The sequence below is a fragment of the Lagopus muta genome, chromosome W, assembly GCF_023343835.1.
Source record: "Lagopus muta isolate bLagMut1 chromosome W, bLagMut1 primary, whole genome shotgun sequence".
Classification (NCBI taxonomy): Eukaryota; Metazoa; Chordata; class Aves; order Galliformes; family Phasianidae; genus Lagopus; species Lagopus muta.
Genome location: NC_064471.1, coordinates 3,214,051 through 3,235,169, shown reverse-complemented (window position 1 = coordinate 3,235,169; position 21,119 = coordinate 3,214,051). Strand labels below are relative to the sequence as shown.

Below are 21,119 nucleotides of genomic sequence, written 5' to 3'. Positions count from 1 at the left end.
TCCCTGGGAGAGACCCTAGGACCTGGGGTTTTGCTTTCCTCGAGATTCTGGAGCTTTTGTTCTGGCCACCAGTTAACTAATTTCTCTAACCTGACAGTGGGTAATCCATTCATCAAATCTCGTGGAACACCCTTTTGCCAGCCCAGTGTCCAGAGACAATTACGTTTATGATCAATATTTCGCCTACCTGTATTTACTGACAGTGAGACCCTTCCAGTCCCACTGAGCTTTGGGCTAGGAGGCCTGGGGGCAAGGCTGACTGCTGTAAGTCTTACTTCTCTTGGCTCAAATTTAGTGGAGGAAGAAACCACTGGCCCATATTTCCTTCCATAGTTAATTAACTCTTGGGCAACCTCTCCCCACGTCCATGCTTTGTTTCCTGACTGCAGATGGTTGGTGGTTACAGTTCCTTTTAACACTGGCCGGGTTCTCTCTCCCTGAGACATAGCCTCTATTTTTCCTTGCAGTTGTATCCCTATAGGTTTTAACGACTCTGGAAGCCCTCTAATGAAAGCAGTCATTCTCTCAGGATCAACAGGCATCATCATGGGTGATTCATGGTGTGGCTGCAGCTTTCTATTGTACATCATTTGGAGACAAGCAGCCTTTTGAACACTCTCTACTAACTGATCAGTTGTTCCAGTAATGGCAAGAGGGTCTCCCCGTTCTAAAGGGTTGAGACCACCTGCCCAATAGGCAGCCCTTTGTGTTAATGACCAGGGAGCACGATTGTTACCAGTAGTTAAAAATACTCCTGGTCCCCAATAACCTTCTGCTTCCTTTTCTGTTAACCGAATCTGGTTGCCACCAGTGAGACTCACCCTCCATACATATTCTGTCTCTGATTCCTTTGGAGAGTGGCTAAAATCCTTTTTCAATTTTGCTAGTTCAGTGGCTGAGAAGGGAATTTCTTTAACATTCATTTGAGGATCTAGATCCTCACTGTTATCGAATGTGTATTCAGTTTTTATCAAAGGACGCAATGGGGCTATTGGAGTTTCTAATTCATCTAGCCTTTCCTTCATTCCTGGTAGTTCCACCTGAGGAAAAGTTTTTTCTCGAGGCAAACTATGGGTGACAGTATCGCTGGCATGCTTACACGTTAGCAGTTCCTTAAAAGCCATTTGCAGCAAAGCCGAATTACGTTTCTCTCTTTCTAATTGTTCCTCAAGGTTCACTATTTGATTCTGCAGAGTTTTTACCAATTCTTGTGTTACTTTAACCGATTCCTGCAGTGCTTGTATGGTTTGGAGTTCTGCCGAATGCTTTTCATTTCGGAACTCCACGGCAGCTTTTAAAGCAGCCCCGAGTACGGCACAAATAAACGACTTTCCTTTTCCAGCTTGTGTACGAGCTTCATTCTGTAAGACACTAATGCGGTCCGAAACACTCTGCAAATTATGCCAATTTTGGCATGCCCAGTCCACCCCTGACAAAGAGGGACGAGCACCATGCTTTTCTAAAAGGTCAAATAATACATCTTCACTTTTCATGGTGGCAATGCTGTCGCTCATTTTTTCAATACAATGAAAGACCAACACTAAGGGAGGTGGAGGTGCACGTATTCAAAAGCTCAAGTGACTCCTTATCTCCCCAGGGAAACAGACACTTTTCAAATGCAAATGCTCAAAGCACTCTTCCCTTTCTCTGAGGGGAGCACACAAAAAGATGCAAATCTCACACTTAAGTTACAAGATACTAAAATCGCAAAATTCAGAGAGGTCTTCGAGGAGGCACACACGTAATCAAAATTAATTCATACGTCCCCGAGAGGTATACACATAAACAGCAAAGTTTCAGAATGCGGAGCGGTCTTCCCGGAGAAGGACTCACGTCTAAGTTTTCAAAAAATATCGCTCCATGCAACTCCAGGAGGTACACAAAAGGAAAGTTTCAGACTATATCTGGAAGGACAACACTCTCACAGCGGGTATCCTGCCGACTACGCCATTAAATAAATGTCTCGCTCCAATTTATAGGAGGGAGAGGAGGTTCTTTTATTATCTATATACCCGGTGTGAGATTAAGAAGCAACGGTTCAAATGTTGGTCCGACCAGTTTATTACGAATCTTAATCAGGGAAATGGGGAAGGGGAGGACGGACACTATTATGAATTAGGGTAATGGGGAAGGGAAGGAGGGCGATAGAAAAGATAGACGAGAAGAAGCAAGGAGTCTTGATAGGCAGCAAGAGGGACATAGTCACCACCATGGATCCAGCGTGGTTCATAGTTCAGTCTTTGATCCTCAGTAGTGGTGGGTTGTCGGGCATTGTTGTTCTATTGACGATGAAGGACGACCATGGCAATGATGGCCCCTTTTCAATGCTTTCAGAGTGGTCGAGTCATCTGTCTTTGGAGTGACAGCTCAAATCCAAAGTGGTTGAGTCAGCTCTCCTTTGAGTGGCAGCTTCTGGCTCTGGGATCTCAGCAGAAACTCCTTTGTTACCATCTTCCGGGCCTTGCCAGCAGATAAGAGGGAGCAGGGGTACCCATCTGCATCCTGTTTCTCACAGAACACGATGGTATCGTTCCCCAATTTTCCCACACCTAGCTGGAGCTGTTTTGTCACAGGCCAGATCTTCCGCCAGTAAACACTCCTGAGCACTCTCATCCGCTCTTCTATAGAGCAAGGAGCTCTGGAGGAAGGGGCTTTCAAATGTTCCCAAAGCGATATCTATTGTCACACGGTTAGCACCCATTAGTTGCCTCCTCAACAAATCGATCAGAGTCTTATCACAAGAAATACCTCAGGAAGCAAGCTTTGAGCCAAAAAAAAAAAGGAAGGATTCTCACACTGCAGCATAGGAAGTTCTGCACAAACATGCGCAAGAACTTCTTTACAGTGAGGGTGACGGAGCACTGGAACAGGCTGCCCAGGGAGGTGGTGGAGTCTCCTTCTCTGGAGATGTTCAAGACCTGCCTGGATGCCTACCAGTGCGACCTACAGTAGGGAACCTGCTTTGGCAGGGAGGTTGGACTCGATGATCTCTGGAGGTCCCTTCCAACCCCTACAATTCTGTGTTTCTGTGATTCTGTGATATCCTCTCTGTCTTTCAACAGAAAGGTAGAAGAAATTTATTCAGATGTGTTTATTGACAGGATCAAAACAAATGTTTGTTATTGCTTCTTCAAGTTTTAACTTTTTACACAAAGATGCTTCTGAATACAGCAATTCTAAGCTGGAACAGCCAAAGCTGATTTATTTCTTTATATGGCATTTGAAGCTTTAGAGAAAGTGGAGAGTTTCTTCCCTGAAATCTGTTGAAAGAGTATGTGGAAAGTGAATACGTACAGTCTGTTCCAAAAACCTCTCAAATACATGTTCTTTATTGGTCTCATCTGCTGTCCCTTGATATTGACATTTATTTTGAAACAGCATAATTTCATTTAGAAATAAATTTAATCTGTTAATCAAAATAAGCGAGTACTTCATATCTAGTACAAAAGTTAGGAAGAATTCCAGAAGATTCTGGAGATATCAGGAAATAGAGAAGGATATGACTTGGGGGATTCCCATCTTAATCTCAAGTTGGATGAAATACTATATCAGTATTATTCCCAATAACTTCCATTTTTTTTGTTGTTGTTAAAATTTCTGTAATAATTTTTTCTCTTGCTGTGCAACCTGTTCAAATTCCTATTGCTATAAAGCTTTTCTCCTAATTGCATCAGAAGAAGTGTGACCAGCAGGTTGAGAGAGGTGATTCTGCTGCTCTACTCCACTCTTGTGAGACCCCACCTGGAGTACTGTGTCAGGTTCTGGAGCCAACAATGCATGAAGGACATGGAGCTGTTGGAGAGGGTCCAGAAGAGGGTCACAAAGATGTGATCAGAGGGCTGGAGCACCTCCCCTAAGAGGACAGGCTGAAGAGTTGGGTCTCTTCATCCTGGAGAAGAGAAGGCTCTGAGGAGACCGTATAGCAGCCTTCCAGTATCTGAAGGGGAACTACAGGAAAGCTGGGGAGGAACTTTTTAGAAGGGCATGTAGCGACAGTGTAAGGGGAAATGGTTTTAAACTGCGATAGGGTAGATTTAGATTAGGTATTAGGAAGAAATTCTTTACTGTGAGGGTGGTGAGACACTGGAACAGGTTGCCTGCTGAGGTTGTGAATGCCCCCTCTCTGGAAGCATTTGAGGCCAGGCTGGATAGGGCTTTAAGCAACCTGGTCTAGTGGGAGATATCCCAAACCATTCTATGATTCTAATGTTTTGCATGATTCTATATGTAAACAAATGCTATACCAAAAAAAAAAAAGACATGAATTTTTTTTTTCCTTAACTTCTGGAAAGAAGTTGAGAAGTGTTATGCCTAACTCCAACAAAAAATGATTCATGCAAAACATTAGAATCATAGAATGGTTTGGGTTGGAAGGGACCTTAAGGATCATCCAACCCCCTTGCTATAGGCAGGGATATGAAAGACCATTATCATGTCTTCCACCAATCTAGTCTACAGACTGAACAGTGCTGTTTCATGCTGTCATCTTTACGTAAGTCAGCATTTCTAAGCTTCTCATTGTCTTTGTTTTTATCTGAATTCTAATTTGTCTGCATATCTTGATGTTGTAGTGCAAACTCATACAGACAACTTAATTTGAAGACTTAAAAGAATTGAGTAGTCAGAAAATTACAGTAGACTTTTTGTGTGATACTCCTGGTATAAGTATAGCTCCTCTTCAGTGGTAACTTTAGATTCACGTTGCAAGCTGCTACAAACATACTGCTGTTCTCTGTTTTTGTAGGGTTTGTCTATCTTCCTGCCATGTTATTACAATCACTATTTCTCAGATGAATAAGAAGTTTGTACTTATTACTGAATTTTTTTTATTTCAGAAGGTTATTCCAATTAGTAAAGATAATTAAAGATTTTGATTCTGTTCTTAAAAACCATTGTTGAGTGTTTGAGAGGGCTAGTACCAAAAGTTTGATATCCTCATTAGATTAATGAAAGTACTCTCTAATTTTATTTTAAGTAGTTATTGACAAATATTTTAATAATGTTATTCTTAAGACTGCATTCTGGAAAGCTGCACTTGTTTAGCCGTACTCTGTTTTCCCATTTTTTTTTCCTTTCAAAGCACTCTTCCAAAAGAGTATTCTGCAATCTTTTTGCCTAGACCATTCTTCCTCAGTTTGTTAGTGAAATTGATATGAAAAGCTGTATAGAAAGCTTTGCTTAAATCCAGGTATGGTACTCCATTATTATTATTATTATTTTTAATCCAGAAGACCTACTCCTTTATAGACTGAAATATTTTGATTTGATGATACTTAATATTCCAAAGTGAGTTTGTTAAGAGTACCTCTTCATTATTCTGTCTTTACAGAGAAGTGCTTCTAGTATGTACTAAAACCATACAGAATATGTGTAATGCTCTAGACCTCTGCTATCTTTTTGAATGGACTGTTTTCCATTTTTGAGTGTGCTGAAGGCACAAATTCTGAAGATGATTATTACAAACTGTGAGACTGATTTAGTGAGAGTTTGAGTGAATTTTTCTGATTGCATTTTCATGAAAATTTCTGATTTATGTGAAAGTGATTAATAGGATCATATTAAATAAAATGTGTTTCCATTTACACAGTGTAACTGTGTAAATGTTCCTCAGGTTGTTATCACCAAATTCTCAACTCTTCCAACAGATGAACATCAGAGTGTCTATGTTGCACTAGTGCTGGTCTTTCTTTCAGCTTCTGCCTTTCAGAACTTAATTACAGTATAATTTCTTAAATGTAAGATCTAACAATTTACGTGTAGAACATATGCATTCATTTATGCTTCTCTTCTTGAAGACTTTTTCAGTAAAAAGTCTGGAATGCTGTGTCCAGGTATTACCTGTAGTAGTTTAATATCCACTTAATGTGGATGGAGTTCTGAGGGTCACTTTGTTATGAATTTAAAAAGACAAAGCACTCATTTGTGGTATTTCTCTCCAGTGTGCATGAGTCGAGTGTTGTTCATCAGTCTTCATTTGTTCACTAGAAGCTTTTTCTGGCCTTCGTGCATGGGGAATAAAATGTAGGTTGCTCTTAAAGTAATGCTTCCTACTTTTTTCTATAGAAACTGCAACATATACAAAGAGTGCAATAGCACCACTTGGTAGAGCAAATTTTGAGCTACAAAATGCTACTTTTTCAACGTAATCGCTATTATCTGTACATTTCCACCACCTGTGAACAAGATCCAGCATGCTGTGCTCATAAAAAAAAAAAAAATCTGCACCAGCAGGCATACCACTCACATCTCACTGCTCACATTCACTGTTTGATCTCCATAAACATTCAGCAAGTGTTGATTAATGTCAGTGTTACTGGGGTGTGTTTTGATGTTTTTTTGTTTTGTTTTGTTTTTTTCCTGCGTGGAAGAATTCAATAATACACCTTTGCTTTTCTATGCACTTTAATGTCAGGCAGTATTCTGTCAGACTGCCCCTCTGCTGCCATCTCTTGCACAGTGACAAAATGGAGTGGGATATTGGTGGGAAGGTTCGACCTTGACTGCCATCCCGCCAAAATACATCATGGGCCAGCAGAATAAAACAGGAGGTATTACTTTTGGAGCAACCCTTGTACTTTGGGGAAAAAAAACATGTAGGATTGGTGGAAGGCTTTCTTTCAACTTCTGGAAGCCTTTACTTGCAAGGGATTTAAGTGAATATGTTGATACTATTAGGAGTGACCCTTTTGGAGTTGTTATGCAAGTGAAAAGCTAGTAATTGTTTTAAATAAGCAAGTCCTAAGTCCCTGGTAACCTTAATAGTTTGTTTTTAACTATATGACTTGCGACAAAGAATGTGACTTGGTGGGACTTCAGTGCATCAGCTTTGAAAGGCAAGTGGTCTTTTTTTCTAAAGAGGCTTAAAGATGGTCAGGGAAAGTCTAATGAATGGTTAAATAAGATGTGAGTGCTGTGGCATAATCAGAAAGCGTGCAGACAAAACAAAAAAACAACATATCAGTGACACCTAAATCTTATTATCTCCTGGACAGAAGCTTATTTGTTTGCTACTCAAGATACTGATACGCAGTGAGCAAGTGAAGCTGTTTCATGGTAAACAAGAAGTGTTTTTGAAGCTTTAAATTCTTAAGGTGACTAAGTCACTATTAATACAGTACATTTTACAGTTGCTTGCATTATGAAGGATATGATAGGAAACTGGTCAAAAGTCACAAGAAAAAAAGTACTTATAAATTTCTAAAGCATTTCATGAAACTTCTTCCATACTCAGTGCCATAAATTACTAGGGAAACTAATATAGATAACAATTCTGGGGCTATTGTGTGATCAGGATGCCTTTTACTGGAAGGCTATGGAGGTATTGTTCACAGGTGTATTTGTTTTCTGTAGAGAATGATATCTGTCTGTTATATTTGGCATTATCTGGATGACCGTCAGCATTTACTGTTCAGTAATGATACAGTAACCTTTCTAAATCAGTGGAGAATCTCTTTTTATCTCACAAATTTTGTATGTTCTTGCCACACAAAAACATCTGGAGGAAGTTATTTTATTGATACTGTGGAAGACCAACCACAGATAGATTTTTTTTTTTTTTTTTTTTTCCTCTCTCTCCTGAATTACTGCACAGCTCTAGATCTACACTGGAAAGCTGCCTGTGTATTTCTCTATTCTATAAGAATATTCTAAAATTGAGGTTATTCACAGAGATCGTTTCTAGAGATCATCATATGGTTTACTAAATTGACAGCATTTTGTACAACAAACCTTTTCAACCTTGGAATCTTGACAGCTTCAGCTAACAGAACATTAATGTTTGTGTTCTTTCCATATAAGAAATTATTCTTTTTATCAACAAGTCTTGTGAGAGCTTTGTTCTCAGATACATAATGGTTTAAGTCTTCTCCTGTAGGAAATATTCCAGACTGACTTCAACAATAATAGGCAAAACTCTCTCTGTGAGTGATGTTTTATCTGAAGCCTAAGTATTCAACAGTGTGTGGTACATATTCAATGTGTGATACACTTCCAAAACTGTTAATGTCTGTGGTAGAATTAAACTGCTTCAGAATACTTCATCTTTTACGATTTCTTTCCACTTCAGTGCCTAGGCATAGTAATTTCTAAGCCCATATGTTGCCAGAGGCTTAACCATCATTAGACATTTCATAAATATGTGAAGTTATTGCCAGAACACCTACTCTTAAGATGCAGCTTAAAGGCCTTACCATCAGTGCCTTTCAGAAATTTCCTTCAAAAGGAGGATAGCTGTTCATAGTGCTGCCTGGAAGAGAAAACTGCACTTTGTTTCTTCATTTATTGGAAACTAAGTATATGCAATGGAATACACTGAAATCCTTCTGACCCAGTCTACCCAAAGATGGAAAAAGTACCACATTATCTATTGCTGCAGTGTTATTTTTTCAGCATGAGAAATCCAAATGAATACCAAATTAGAATGATCTTATTATATTTACTAAAATGTTTATGGTAAGGGAGAATCAAATCTGACCTCTTTTTGAAGTGTAACTGTAGAACAATAAGTGCTCCATTATTGCAACTTAATAACTATTCATTTCAGTACTAATTCAAGAGTAAGATGTGAGATCTTAAAATAAATAAATAAAATTATCTGCCTCTAATATTTGTAGAAAGAAAAATGCAGCCTGTATTTCCAGTGAGTGGTACTTGTATCTTAAAGTAAATCAGTAGCAAACCGTTTCTTCTATACATTATGCTGAGACAATCTTGTTAAATTATTGTCTAAAGTGACAGTAATTAGGAGAAGTGTGTTCATGCTCACACGTGTTAGAAGAATAGGAATCTGGTGGAAGGCAAGTGAGAGAGCTTTGTAGGATGCAACCAGGACTTCTTCCAAGCTCAAGATTGGTTCATCTCACAGAGTATTAAATCGTGAAAGGTGTCGGGAGACCTGCATGGATGAGCAAGGAGCGTAAGGGTTAAAATCAAAGGGAAGAAGGTCCAGAAAATGTGGAGAAAGGGCCTGTCCAATTGTAAAGAATATAGGAACGTTGTTAGGGCCTGTAGGGATGTGTATGGGAACTGCTGAGTCACGGCCTGAACCTCTGATTAATCACCTGAGGCGAGCCATGAGTCAGCCAGAGGAGCACAGGTGAAGGCAATTCACCTGTGCTGCTGGAAAGGGGGGAGCCAGGCTCCATCCATCCTAGACCTATTGAAGAGCTGGCTACCAGTGGGGAAGGATCTTATCTGGAGATCCCTCCTTCTGGTGTTTTGTGGTGAGCCCGGCATAAGGGTAAGCCTTCCATTTATTCTCTCTTGTTATCATAGTCCGCTTCGCCTAACTCTCTTGTTTATTTTGTGATTGTAACATCTTGATATCCGTTGATTATACACTTGGCGAGCCAGGCAGGCCAAATATACTAAAATTAACATCGTGTCTTTTCTTTGGAATTTCTATAAATGGGTCAAGGGGGAGAACAATACTCCCCTAGAGAAAATGATTCCAGGGCAGATCCCAGGATTTCAGGGATCGCCCTATTACGAGTTAGCTGCTATCATTGAAAAATGGGGTCCCTTACGCGTTATGGGCAATATCTCCCCATATCGCATGGCGGACTATTTTCAAGGACTTGGCAAGGATGCGCTCATCACTAAAGAAAGACGACTGGTTGCCTCCATGGTGGCATGGCCACTATTAAGTGCCTTAAATCATGCGGAAATAAGAAATAATACTTTAGAAACTGAAAATCAGCTTCTGAAAGACTGCATTGAAAAACTGGAGCATGAACTTGGCGTTTTAACAGGAAAGAAGCCAATTCTACATCTTCCCGTAGGCCAAATTCGTAACATTTCAATACATGATGACCAGACTCCTGAATCAACGGACTTCGTTGATCAGGAGAACAAGAAATCCAAATCAGACCTTGAGTGTCCAATTCTGACTGATCCACTGGAAGTCCGTCCTGTCGTAACCCAGAAAACAAAAGTGCAGGACAGACTGGCAGGGTTGCTGCCTGATCAGTGGCCCCTGCCCAGACTCATTTACATGTAACGGCCCGGCCGTACACGGCAACAGAATTGATGGACTTAGTGCAGCAATTTCAGCAGAAGCCTAGAGAAAGTGTGCCGGCTTGGTTATTAAGACTGTGGGATTCTGGGGCAGAAAGTGTCTTGGTGAATGTCCCAGAAATAGCCAAGTTTGCCAGCGTGACTGTCCATCCTGCTCTCAGACAGAGGTTGTATGCAGGTAATCAATATAATAAATAAATTATTATAAATTATATAAATAAATTCAGAGAGTTATGGCATTAGTAGACACGGGTGCAGAAACATCAATTATCTATGGAGATCCAGGGAAATTTGATGGGGACAGAGTGATGATTGGTGGTTTTGGGGGACAGACTATTCCTGTCGCGCAAACATGGTTAAAATTGGGAGTTGGGCGTCTCCCATCCTGGGAGTTCAAGGTGTCTATTGCCCCAGTCCAGGAATACATCCTGGGCATAGACATTCTATGGGGTCTGGCTCTCCAAACAACTGTGGGAGAGTTCAGACTTTTACAGAGATGTATCAGTATCTGGGTTGGGCCGGCAACATTAAGAGGCCATGTGAAACATGGGCCTGTTTGCCTGCTGAAACTGCGCTGGATTACTAATGTGAGACAGTATAGACTCCTCGGTGGGCAAGATGAAATATCGAGAATGGTGCAGGAATTAGAAAAAGTGGGTGTTATATGGGCTGTGTGCAGGTCTTATGACTCCCCTATATGGCCAGTGCGGAAGTCGGATGGCACATGGCAACATCAAAGCAGCTGCAAGAGTTTCTAGGTACATTGGTTTACTGGCGTTCCTTTATACCTCACCTAGCGCAGCTGCTAAGGCCACTATACAGACTCACAAAAAAGGGGCAGCTATGGGACTGGGGAAAAACGGAACAGGATGCTTTCCAAGAAACGAAACTGGCAGTTAAACAAGCCCAGGCATTGGGTATATTCGATCCTACCCTCCCAGCCGAGTTGGATGTTCATGTTACTCAAGATGGCTTCGGTTGGGGCCTGTGGTAACGCCAGAGCTCTGTTCGGACCCCCATTGGTTTCTGGTCTCAGGTTTGCAACGGAGCAGAAGAAAGATACAGTATGATTGACAAACAGTTATTGGCTGCCTATTTCGCATTACAGGCAGTAGAGCTGATAACTGAAACGGCTGAAGATATAGTCAAGACCTCTCTGCTGATTCAGGGTGGGTGAAAGATCTGACCCACCTTCCTAAGACAGGGGTGGCCCAAGCACAAACAGTGGCACTATGGGTTGCCTACCTCAGCCAAAGGAGCAGTCTGTCTTCATCACCCTTGAAAGAAGAACTCCAGAAGATCCTAGGCCCAGTTATGTATCACAGTGATGCACCAAAAGAAATACTGGTCGCTCCACCAGAGAAGAGTCCTGTTCAGGAGGGAAATTATCCTATCCCTGAAAATGCCTGGTACACAGATGGGTCCAGCAAGCGCAACCCGAGCAAGTGGAGAGCAATAGCATACCATCCTTCCACCGAGACAATCTGGTTCGATGAGGGGGATGGTCAGAGCAGCCAATGGGCAGAACTGCGAGCCGTGTGGATGGTTATAACCAAGGAACCCGGTGATGGTATCCTGAACATCTGCACAGATAGTTGGGCTGCGTACCGGGGGCTCACTCTTTGGATTGCACAGTGGGCCACCCAGGAATGGACTATCCACGCCCGACCGATCTGGGGCAAGGACACGTGGTTAGATATATGGAATGTGATCAAACACATGACTGTATGTGTCTTCCATGTTTCTGGTCATCAGCCCCTACAGTCACCAGGAAACGATGAAGCCCACACACTGGCCAAAGTTGAATTGATTGAGAATTTGCTATCTGAGAACATTGCCCGCTGGTTACATCAGAAGCTACGGCATGCTGGACAAAAGACAATGTGGTCAGCTGCTAAAGCATGGGGACTGCCCATACAACTATCTGATATCGTCCAGGCATGCCAGGCTTGCGACGCTTGCTCCAAGATGAGACCGAGATGGTTGCCTGAAACAACAGCCCATCTTGCTAGGAGACATAATCCCCTCCAGCGATGGCAGGTCGATTACATCGGGCCCCTTCCTCGCTCCGAAGGGGCAAGATATGCCCTGACCTGTGTCGACACTGCAAGTGGGCTGCTGCAGGCCTATCCAGTACCAAAAGCAAACCAGGCATATACCATCAAGGCACTCACTAAACTGATGTCTGCCTACGGGACACCTCAAGTCATCGAAAGCGATCAAGGGACTCATTTTACTGGTGCAACGATACAGCGCTGGGCAGAAGAAAATAACATCAAATGGTGATTTTACCTGCCATATAATCCAACAGGGGCAGGCCTCATTATAATGGTATTCTTAAGGCTGCCCTGAAGACAGACTCCCAGTCCTTGCAGAGGTGGACGAAAAGACTGTATGAAACCCTGCGGAACCTGAATGAAAGACCTCGAGATGGCAGACCCAGCTCCCTGAGAATGTTGCAGACGGCATGAGCCATCCTGCTTAGGATCCAAATTACAGGCACTGATCATCAGGTAAGACCCTAGTTTGGTAACGAAAATGATCTTCTGCTCCCTGCCCCTGAGTATTTAGATCCGGGTACCCATAAAATAAAATGGCCCTGGAAGGTGCAGGTAGGACCCAAGTGGTGTGGCCTACTTGCACCTTGGGGGACACTATTGGAGGTGGGAGGCTCAGTAGTCCCTCCAGTAATAGGTACATGGCCTACTGATATTGTGGTCAACACTCCAATTTTCATTGCTAAAGGGACCCCCATCGTGTCCCTGTGGCAGATCAGGACACCTCCTTTGGTGCCTGATATCATTATGCAGCCGCAGATATCCGGCCAGAAGGTGTGGTACAGGCGGCCAGGGCGTGCCCCAGTACAGGCGGTAGTGTTGACCCAGGATAGAAATACGGCCTGTATCTTGCCCTGGAGAGCAGACCTTCCCCTCCTGGTACCTGTGAAACATCTGTATTACTCCCCGTGAGTCTGTGAGCCTTCAGGATCACCGGAAGGAACAAAATGCCATCAAGCGTTCCAGTGTTGCTGTCAGATCACGTACATCATCCAGTGATGGTCTGCATGGGACTGATGGAACATAGAGCAGGCCTGCACCTCAGGACCTCATGCCTCCAGTCACATCATCGAGCACTGGCCCATAGAAGAGTATGGACATCCACTAATCATCACTCATCTTGAATTGTACCAACACACATCGCGATAAAATTGTATAAGCGTCACGATATAGCGGATCTCTGTATTAGGGAAAGTTTACTCTTCAGTCAACCTGATCATTGGTTCATGCCGTGAAGGGGTGGAGTTTATGGTAGCTGCTGAGTCAGGGCCTGAATCTCTGATTGATCACCTGATGTGAGCAATGAGTCAGCCAGAGGAGCACAGGTGAAGGCAATTCACCTGTGCTGCTGGAAGGGGGGGAGCCAGGCTCCATCCATCCTAGACCTATTGAAGAGCTGGCTACCAGGGGGAATGGATCTTGTCTGGAGATTCCTCCATCTGGTGTTTTGTGGTGAGCCCAGCATAAGGGTAAGCCTTCCATTTATTCTCTCTTGTTATTGTTGTCGTCTTCGCTTAACTCTCTTGTTTATTTTGTGATTGTAACATCTTGATTATAAAGGATGTAATGAGGAATGCTAAGGCTCTCATGGAATTAAATCTGGTGTTGGAGGTCAAGGTTAACAAGAAAGGTTTTATTGGTGTACGTCAATAGTAAAAGGAGGATTAGGGAAAAAAATGTGTCTATAATTGAATGAGGTCTCTGTTTTAGTAATGGGACACTGAGAAGGCGGAGATACTGAATGCCTTCTTTGCTTTTCTCTTTATACTAAGACATACTGAGACTGCCCTTTGGGAATTCCAGAGCCTGGAGATAAGAGAATCTGGGGAATGGAAGTCTTTCTCCTTGGTCAAAGAGGATCTGATCAGAGAGAATCTAGACAAAATCAACACATGTGGATTCACAGGTCTCAAAGGGTCCTGTGTCCAAAAGGCACCCGCGTGTGCTGAGCGAGCTGTCAGAAGTGATTGCCAAATCTTTTTTATTGCGTTTGAAAGGTCTTTGAGAACAGAAGAGGTGCCTGAAGGCTGGAGGATAGCCAGCGTCACACTCGTCTTCAAAAAGAGCGAAAAGGAGGATCCAGGAAGCTACAGGCTAATCAGCCTCACCTCTGTCCCTGGGAAGGTGATGGAACAACTGTCTCCAAGCAGTTAGAAGAGAAGGTTATCAGGAGTAGTCAACATGTGATTTCCCCTTGGTGAATCCACTCAGACAACCTAGTAGCTTTTTATGATGTCATGACTGACTGGGTAGATGAGGGGAGAGCAGTGGAAATTGTATATTTTGACTTCAGCAAGGTGATTGACACTGTCTCCTACAACGTGCTTGTTATGAAACTTAGAAAATGAGAGATAGATGAGTGGATGGTGAGGTAGATTGAGAACTGGCTTGATTGGCAGAGCTCAGAGGGCTGTAATCAGTGGTGCAGAGTCTGGTTGGAGGCCTTTACCTAGTGGTGTTCCCCAGGGGTCAGTACTGGGTCTGGTCTTGTTCAACACCTTCATCAATGGCCTGGATGAAGGGATAGAGTCTGCCCTCAGCAAGTTTGCTTATGATACAAAGCTGAGAGGATTGACTGACATACCAGAAGGCTATGCTGCCATTCAACAAGACCTGGACATGCTGAGAATGGGCAGAGAGGAATCTGATAAGGCTCAGCAAGACCCAAGCGTAGCGTCTTGCACCTGGGGAGGAATAACCACATGCATCAGTGCAGGTGAGGGGCTGACCTGCTGGAGAGGAGCTCTGTAGAGAAGGACCTGGGGGTCCTGGTGGACAGCAGGTTGGTATGAGCCAGCAGTGTGCCCTTGTGGCCAAGGTCAATGGTACCCTGGGGTGCATTACGAAGAGCATGGCCAGCAGGTTGAGGGAGGTGATCCTCCCCCTCTACTTTGCCATGGTGAGGCCATAGAAATGTTTAGAGGTAGTAATAAGGAATGTGGTTTAGTGGGGAAATATTGGTGGTATGTGGATGGTTGGACTAGATGATCTTGGTAGTCTTTTGCAACCTTGGTGACTTGATGATTTATATCAGGAGTACTGTGTCCAGTTCTGGGCTCCTCAGTTCAAGCAAAAAAGGGAACTTCCAGAATGAGTCCAGCTGAGAGTGAGAAAGATGATGAGGGGCCTTGAGTACTTACTATATGAGGAAAAGCTGAGAGCCCTGGGACTCTTCAGTCTGGAGAAGAGAAGGCTGAGAGGGTAACTTAGCAATGTTTATAAATATCTGAAGGGTGGGAGTCAACTAAATGGAGGCTCTTTTCAGTGGTGTGCAGTGACAGGACAAGGGACAACAAACAAAAACTGGAACATAGGAAGTTCCATACACAAGGAAGAACTTCTTTACTGTGAGAGTGCCAGAGCCCTGGAACAGGCTGCCCCTAGAAGTTGTGGAGTGTCCTCTGGAGATATTCAAGACCCATCTGGATGCCTTCCTGTGTGACTTGCTGTAGGGAACCTGCTTTAGCAGAGAGATTGGACTTGATCTCTAGAGGTCCCTTCCAACTCTTAAAATGCTGTGATTGAGTGTAGCATCTGAATTAGGGAAGGGAAATCATAGAATGGCTTGGGTTGGAAGGGACTTCAAAGGTAATCTAGTTCTAACCCCACTGTCAGGGGCAAGGTTGCCAACCACTCAATCAGAATTCCCAGGAACCCTGACCTTGAACGCCTCCAGGGCTAGGGCAACCACAACTTCTCCGGGCAGTCTGTTCTGGTGCCTCACCATCCTCTAAGTGAAGAATTTCTTCCTAACATCTCACCTAAACCTTCACTCTTTCAGTTTAAATCCATTCGCCCTTGTCCTATCACTATCTACCTGTGTAATAAGTCAGTCCCCCTCCTGCTTGTAAGCTCCTTTCCAGTATTGGAAAATTGCGATGAAGTCTCCCCAGAGTCTTCTCTTCCCCAAGCTAAATGCCCCCAGCTCCCTTGACCTTTCATTATAGGAGAGATGCTCCAGCCCTCTGATCATCTTCATGGCCCTCCTCTGGACCCACTCCAACAGCTTCACATCCCTCCTGTACTGGGGGCCTCAGGCCTGGACAGAGTATTCCAGATGGGGCCTCGCAAGGACAGAGTAGAGGGGGACGATCCCCTCCCTGTCCCTGCTGGCCACCCCTGTTTTGATGCAGCCCAGGATACCGTTGGCCTTCTGGGCTGCAACTGAAAACTGCTGGTTCACGTCCAGCTTTTCATTCATCAGAACCCCCAATTCCTTCTTGGCTGGGCTGCTCTCTAGAAGTTCATCTCTGAATCTGTACTCATATCTGGGATTGCCCCAACCCTGATTTCTGGGCAGCAATAAACCAGATGAGGCTTAACAAAAGCAAGTGTAGAGTCTTACACCTGGGAAGGAAGTATCAGTACAGGTTGGGACATGATCTGCTGGAGAGGAGCTCTGTGGAGAAGGGCCTGGGGGTACTGGCGGATAACAGGTTGTCCAAGAGCCAGCGGTGTGGATCTGCTCCACGATCTCCCCAGGCACAGAGGTGAGGCTGACCAGTCTGTAGTTCCCCAGGTCCTCCTCCTTTGCATTCTTGAGTACGGGAGTGATGTTTTCCTTTTTCCAGTCACCAGGGACTTTGTCTGACAGCCATGACTTTCCACATGTAATGGATAGTGGCTTGGCAACCGCACCAGCCAGTTCCTTCAGCACCCTAAGATACATATCATCTGGCCCCCATAGACTTGGATGCATTCGGCCTCATGAGGTGATCTCAGACTTGCTCTGCTCTTATACTGGGAGGGATTTTGCTCCCCCGACCCCTGCTTGGAAGTTCAGGGACAAGAGAGGCATGGGAAGCTTGACTAGCAGTTAAAACCCAGGCAAGGAGCTCATTAGGAACTCATTAAGCCTTTTCCGCATCTGAGGAGGCTTGTTTTCCCTTTTCATTTATCAGAGAGGGTACACTCTCCTTTGCCTGTCTCTTGTGACCAATGTACCTAAAGAAACACCACTTCTTTTTTACATCCCTTGCTAAGATTATTTCCATCCATGCCTTGGCTTTCCTGATCCTATCCCTGTACATCCTGACAGCATCCCTGTATTCCTCTCAGGCCACCTGTCCCTGCTTCCACTGCTTATACTTTTCCCCTCAGTCTGACCAGCAGGTCCTTGTTCAGCTATGCTGGTTTCCTACCTTCTCTGTTTTATTTGTTATTCTAGAGGATGAAGAGCTCTTGTACTCTCGGAAACACATTCTTAAAGTGCTGCCAGCTCTATTCTGTTCCTTTGTCCCTAAGACCAGTTTTCCAGGGGATCTCATCCAGTGCTTCCTTAAACAGCCTGAAGTTCACTCTCCTGAAGCTCAGGGTCCTGACTCCACTCTTTGCCTGGCCCATGTTCCTCGAGATCAGGAACTTGACCAGGGCATGGTCGCTGCAGCCCAGGCTGCCTCCAATCTTAATATCTTTAATGATCTCCTCTGTGTTGGTGAGCACCAGGTCCAGCAACACTTCACCTCTGGTGGATCTGTCCAATATCTGAACCAGAAAGTCATTGTCATTGGACTCCAAGTCTCCTGGACTGCTTGCAGCTGGCTGTGTTGTTTTCCCAGCAGATATCTGGGTGGTTGAAATCCACCATCAGAATGAGAGTCTGTTAGCATGATGCCTCTTGCAGCTGAAGCAGAAAGTCCTTATCCACAGACTCCCCCCTGTTCAGGTGGCCTATAGTAGACCCTGACCACCAGCTGTCTTTTGTATTTTTAACCCACAGGTTCTCAACCTGATCCTGACTTCTCAGAGGCAGCTCTTCACAGTCTATCCATTCCTTAACATAGAGGGCAACTCCCTTGCCCCTCCTACCTTGCCTATCTCTTCTAAAAAGTTTATAGCCCTCAATCATGGTATTCCAGTTATGTGAATCATCCCACCACATTTCCGTGATAGCAACAAGATCATTGTTTTCCAAGTGCACCAACTCCCCTTATTTCCCATGCTGTGTACGTTGGTATAGAGGTACTTCAGCTGGGCTTTCAGATGCATTACCTTCCTAGAGGAGCCTTCCCATAAACCTCTGGGACAAATCTGAAGTTTTCCCCTACTGCTTCCTAAAGAGACAGTTTCCTGGCTCTTCTCTGTCACTCAGCAGTACACCTCCTTTCCCCATCAGCTCCAGTTTAAAGACCTGGTGCTAAGCCCAACCAGCTTGCTGCCTAAAGCAAAATGAAGTAGTGGAAAGATCTTGAGAATCAGGTTGAGTCAAAACAGGGCTTCCCAGCGTTGTGGATATTATTGGCAGGATATGGGGTTGTTTCTCATAGTCAGGAAGAACTGGGTAAGATAAACCCATTTTATACCCAGATCTGCATACAGAGCCTATAGGATGTCTCACAATATCACAATATACTGGAGAGAGAAAATTAAGTATATTAGTCTGTATAAAATCATCAGTAAAGGAGTACCTTTCATTTGAACTGAAGCTTTGGCAGACATAGCCATTTTATATGTCAGTACATAGTTTAGTAGATATTTTAAGAAATATTATTCATTGGACATTTAAGCTGCAGAATAAAGATGCTTTCTTGTTCAGTGGTGTTTCTTGAATGGAGCACGTGGGGACCTGTCTTCCAATAAATTTTTTCAGTGTTTTTAGAAGTACTGACTTACGATGACCTACAACACTCACTTCTTTCTGAAGAACAGTATTCCCTAATAGATGAATGGGATCAGAGAAATGTTTGCTTTAGTTGAACAAGAGGAGGCTGGAGCTTTATTCATCCTTAATTGTAATCTTTTTTATATACACTAATATTCCTTTTTAAGCTAATAATTATAGCTTAAAATCATAGTCAGAAGAAGTTGAAAAGTTATCTGTTTCTCAAAGTTTTTTTCTGGGCTAACAGTTATGGGGACTTGGTTTAATTTGAGGAACAAAAAATATGATGAATTGGAGAATGCTTTTAATGAAAAATGTCCTCTAGGTATACTTAAAATGTGGAGTGAGTGCATGTAGAAGTAAATATTTATACTTTAAAAAGAAAAGAAAAAAGGAGGTGATAAGGCAAGGAATGGTTTAAAAAAAAAAAAAAAAAAGAAATGTCTGAATCGAAGTTAAGTAAGAAGGAAAGACCAATTTATCTTTTAAGACATTTTCTAATTTCATCTTCCTATGAACATGTAAGGTAGGAAATCTTCCCTTAACACGTTTGTGTGTTGTCCGGTACACTGATCATTAAGTCTGCATCACTGGACCTTATGAAGAATATTTTTGATCTTTTTCAATAGTCAGCTTACTTTCACTGACTATTTTCTAATAGTTTATATTATGAACCTGCAGGTACTATTTTATTACTTTTTAATTTAATTTGTTTTGTTCAATCTTCTCTGAAATTATCCCTTCTCCAGCTGCAGTGGATGGCTAAAGCTCCTAGGAAATAGAGTGTGAATATCTGGATTACATCTTGATCTAGGAATTATGTGTTTCCTACCAATATTACTTAGACCTTTTGTGAACACAGTTATATGTACAAATACACATTAAAATTATTTAGGTTATATTTAGTGTGTTAATATATAAAACATGAAACAACGTAACTGTTCAGTTTTTCTGAATTATTATTCTAGGATCAAGACCACCTTTAATCCTACAATCTCAGCCTCCACCTTATTCATCACCTAGAGATGTTCCCCCAGACATATTGTTAGATTCTCCAGAAAGAAAGCAAAAGAAACAAAAGAAAATGAAGTTAGGCAAGGATGAAAAAGACCAGACTGAAAAAGCTGCAATGTACGATATCATTAGTTCTCCTTCCAAGGACTCCACTAAGCTTACATTAAGACTCTCTCGTGTAAGATCTTCGGATTTGGACCAGCAGGATGATATGCTTTGTGGTTTGGAAAACAGCAGTGTATCAGAGGGTGATATTCCTTTTAATGTGCAGTACCCAGGACAGACTTCTAAAACACCCGTTACTCCACAGGATGTTAACCGCCCAGTAAACACTGCTCAGTGTTTGCCGCAGCATGAACAGACAGTTTTCCTTCAGGCACAAGTGCCTGTTTTACAACAGAACACTTCAGTTGCTGCAAAACAACCTCAAACTCCTGTGGTGCAGACACAGCAACAGGTTTCGCAACAAGGAACTATAACGTCATATGATGAAGTAGAATTGGATGCATTGGCTGAAATTGAGCGGATAGAACGTGAATCAGCTATTGAAAGGGAGCGATTTTCAAAAGAAGTGCAAGATAAAGGTAAAAGGATTGTGCGTGTATATACACTATATATATTTTATATATCTAACATAAAAACTAACTTCCTTTCCTTGTCACATAGTTCAATTCTATTTATTCAGTGTAGGTTCTTTTATGACATTCATCTTCATTCCCTCCAACAATGAACTGTAATCTCTAATACGTGCATATTTTTTAATAGCTGATATTCTTTATTGAGATATTACTGTATAGAAAGTGAAGTTCTTGTGTTTCAGAATTCTTTTTAAACCATTTTTATTTGAACTATGAGACTGAATAAAGGACAATTAATGTTGTTTCTAAAGTTTCTAAAATCCCAGTAGTACCATAATATAACATTTGTACTGTTATGGTAGTTGGATTATTCGTTAACTACCTATATTGCCTAATTTAAGAAAATGTAGGAAATATTTTATCCTCATCTATTAATATCCCTATTTGTTCCTAATGTAAAGGAGGTGTTAGATTAAAATCGTATCTATTCTTTTAAAGGTACAGTAATGATTGGGTAATATATACTTCTATATTGTATGTTGTTCAAGTGTTCACCAGAGAGAGGATGTTTTCTCCCTATTCAAAGTTTTTTTTCTTTATTAAAAAAAAAAAAAAACAAACCCAAAACGTTGGAGGGAAGAGAGAGAGAGAATAATAAGAATATAATTGTTCTGGTTACTAAAAAGTTTAACTCTTTAGATATTCCTTTTTTGGTAACTAAATCAAATCTTATTTAAAATGTTATTTGTCAATTTACTGAGAAAATGGGTGTTCATGTCAAAAGAGGTGTCTGCTACATTTAATTTTTATTTAATTAAATGGGGGGATTTCACTGCTGTGTTTACATCTCTTGCA

At 42.4% G+C, this 21,119-nt stretch overlaps 2 protein-coding genes across 9 annotated transcripts in view; one reads left to right on the top strand and one right to left on the bottom strand.

Moving 5' to 3' along the window:
- The window catches only part of LOC125686405 (uncharacterized), a 354,680-nt gene that overhangs the window by 161,893 nt on the left and 171,668 nt on the right, over window positions 1-21,119 (bottom strand). The window lies entirely within an intron of this gene.
- LOC125686395 (nipped-B-like protein) overlaps window positions 1-21,119 on the top strand; it is a 254,045-nt gene that overhangs the window by 123,885 nt on the left and 109,041 nt on the right. For 4 of the 6 annotated variants that reach the window (XM_048930315.1, XM_048930314.1, XM_048930317.1 and 1 more), the window contains one exon: window positions 19,641-20,270. The exons of 1 other annotated variant lie outside the window; for it this stretch is intronic. In XM_048930315.1, the coding sequence (XP_048786272.1) occupies window positions 19,641-20,270 (630 nt within the window). Of the gene's footprint in view, window positions 1-13,491; window positions 13,541-19,640; window positions 20,271-21,119 lie in introns of those variants that run through there. One more of the 6 variants, XM_048930319.1, reaches the window with a different exon arrangement.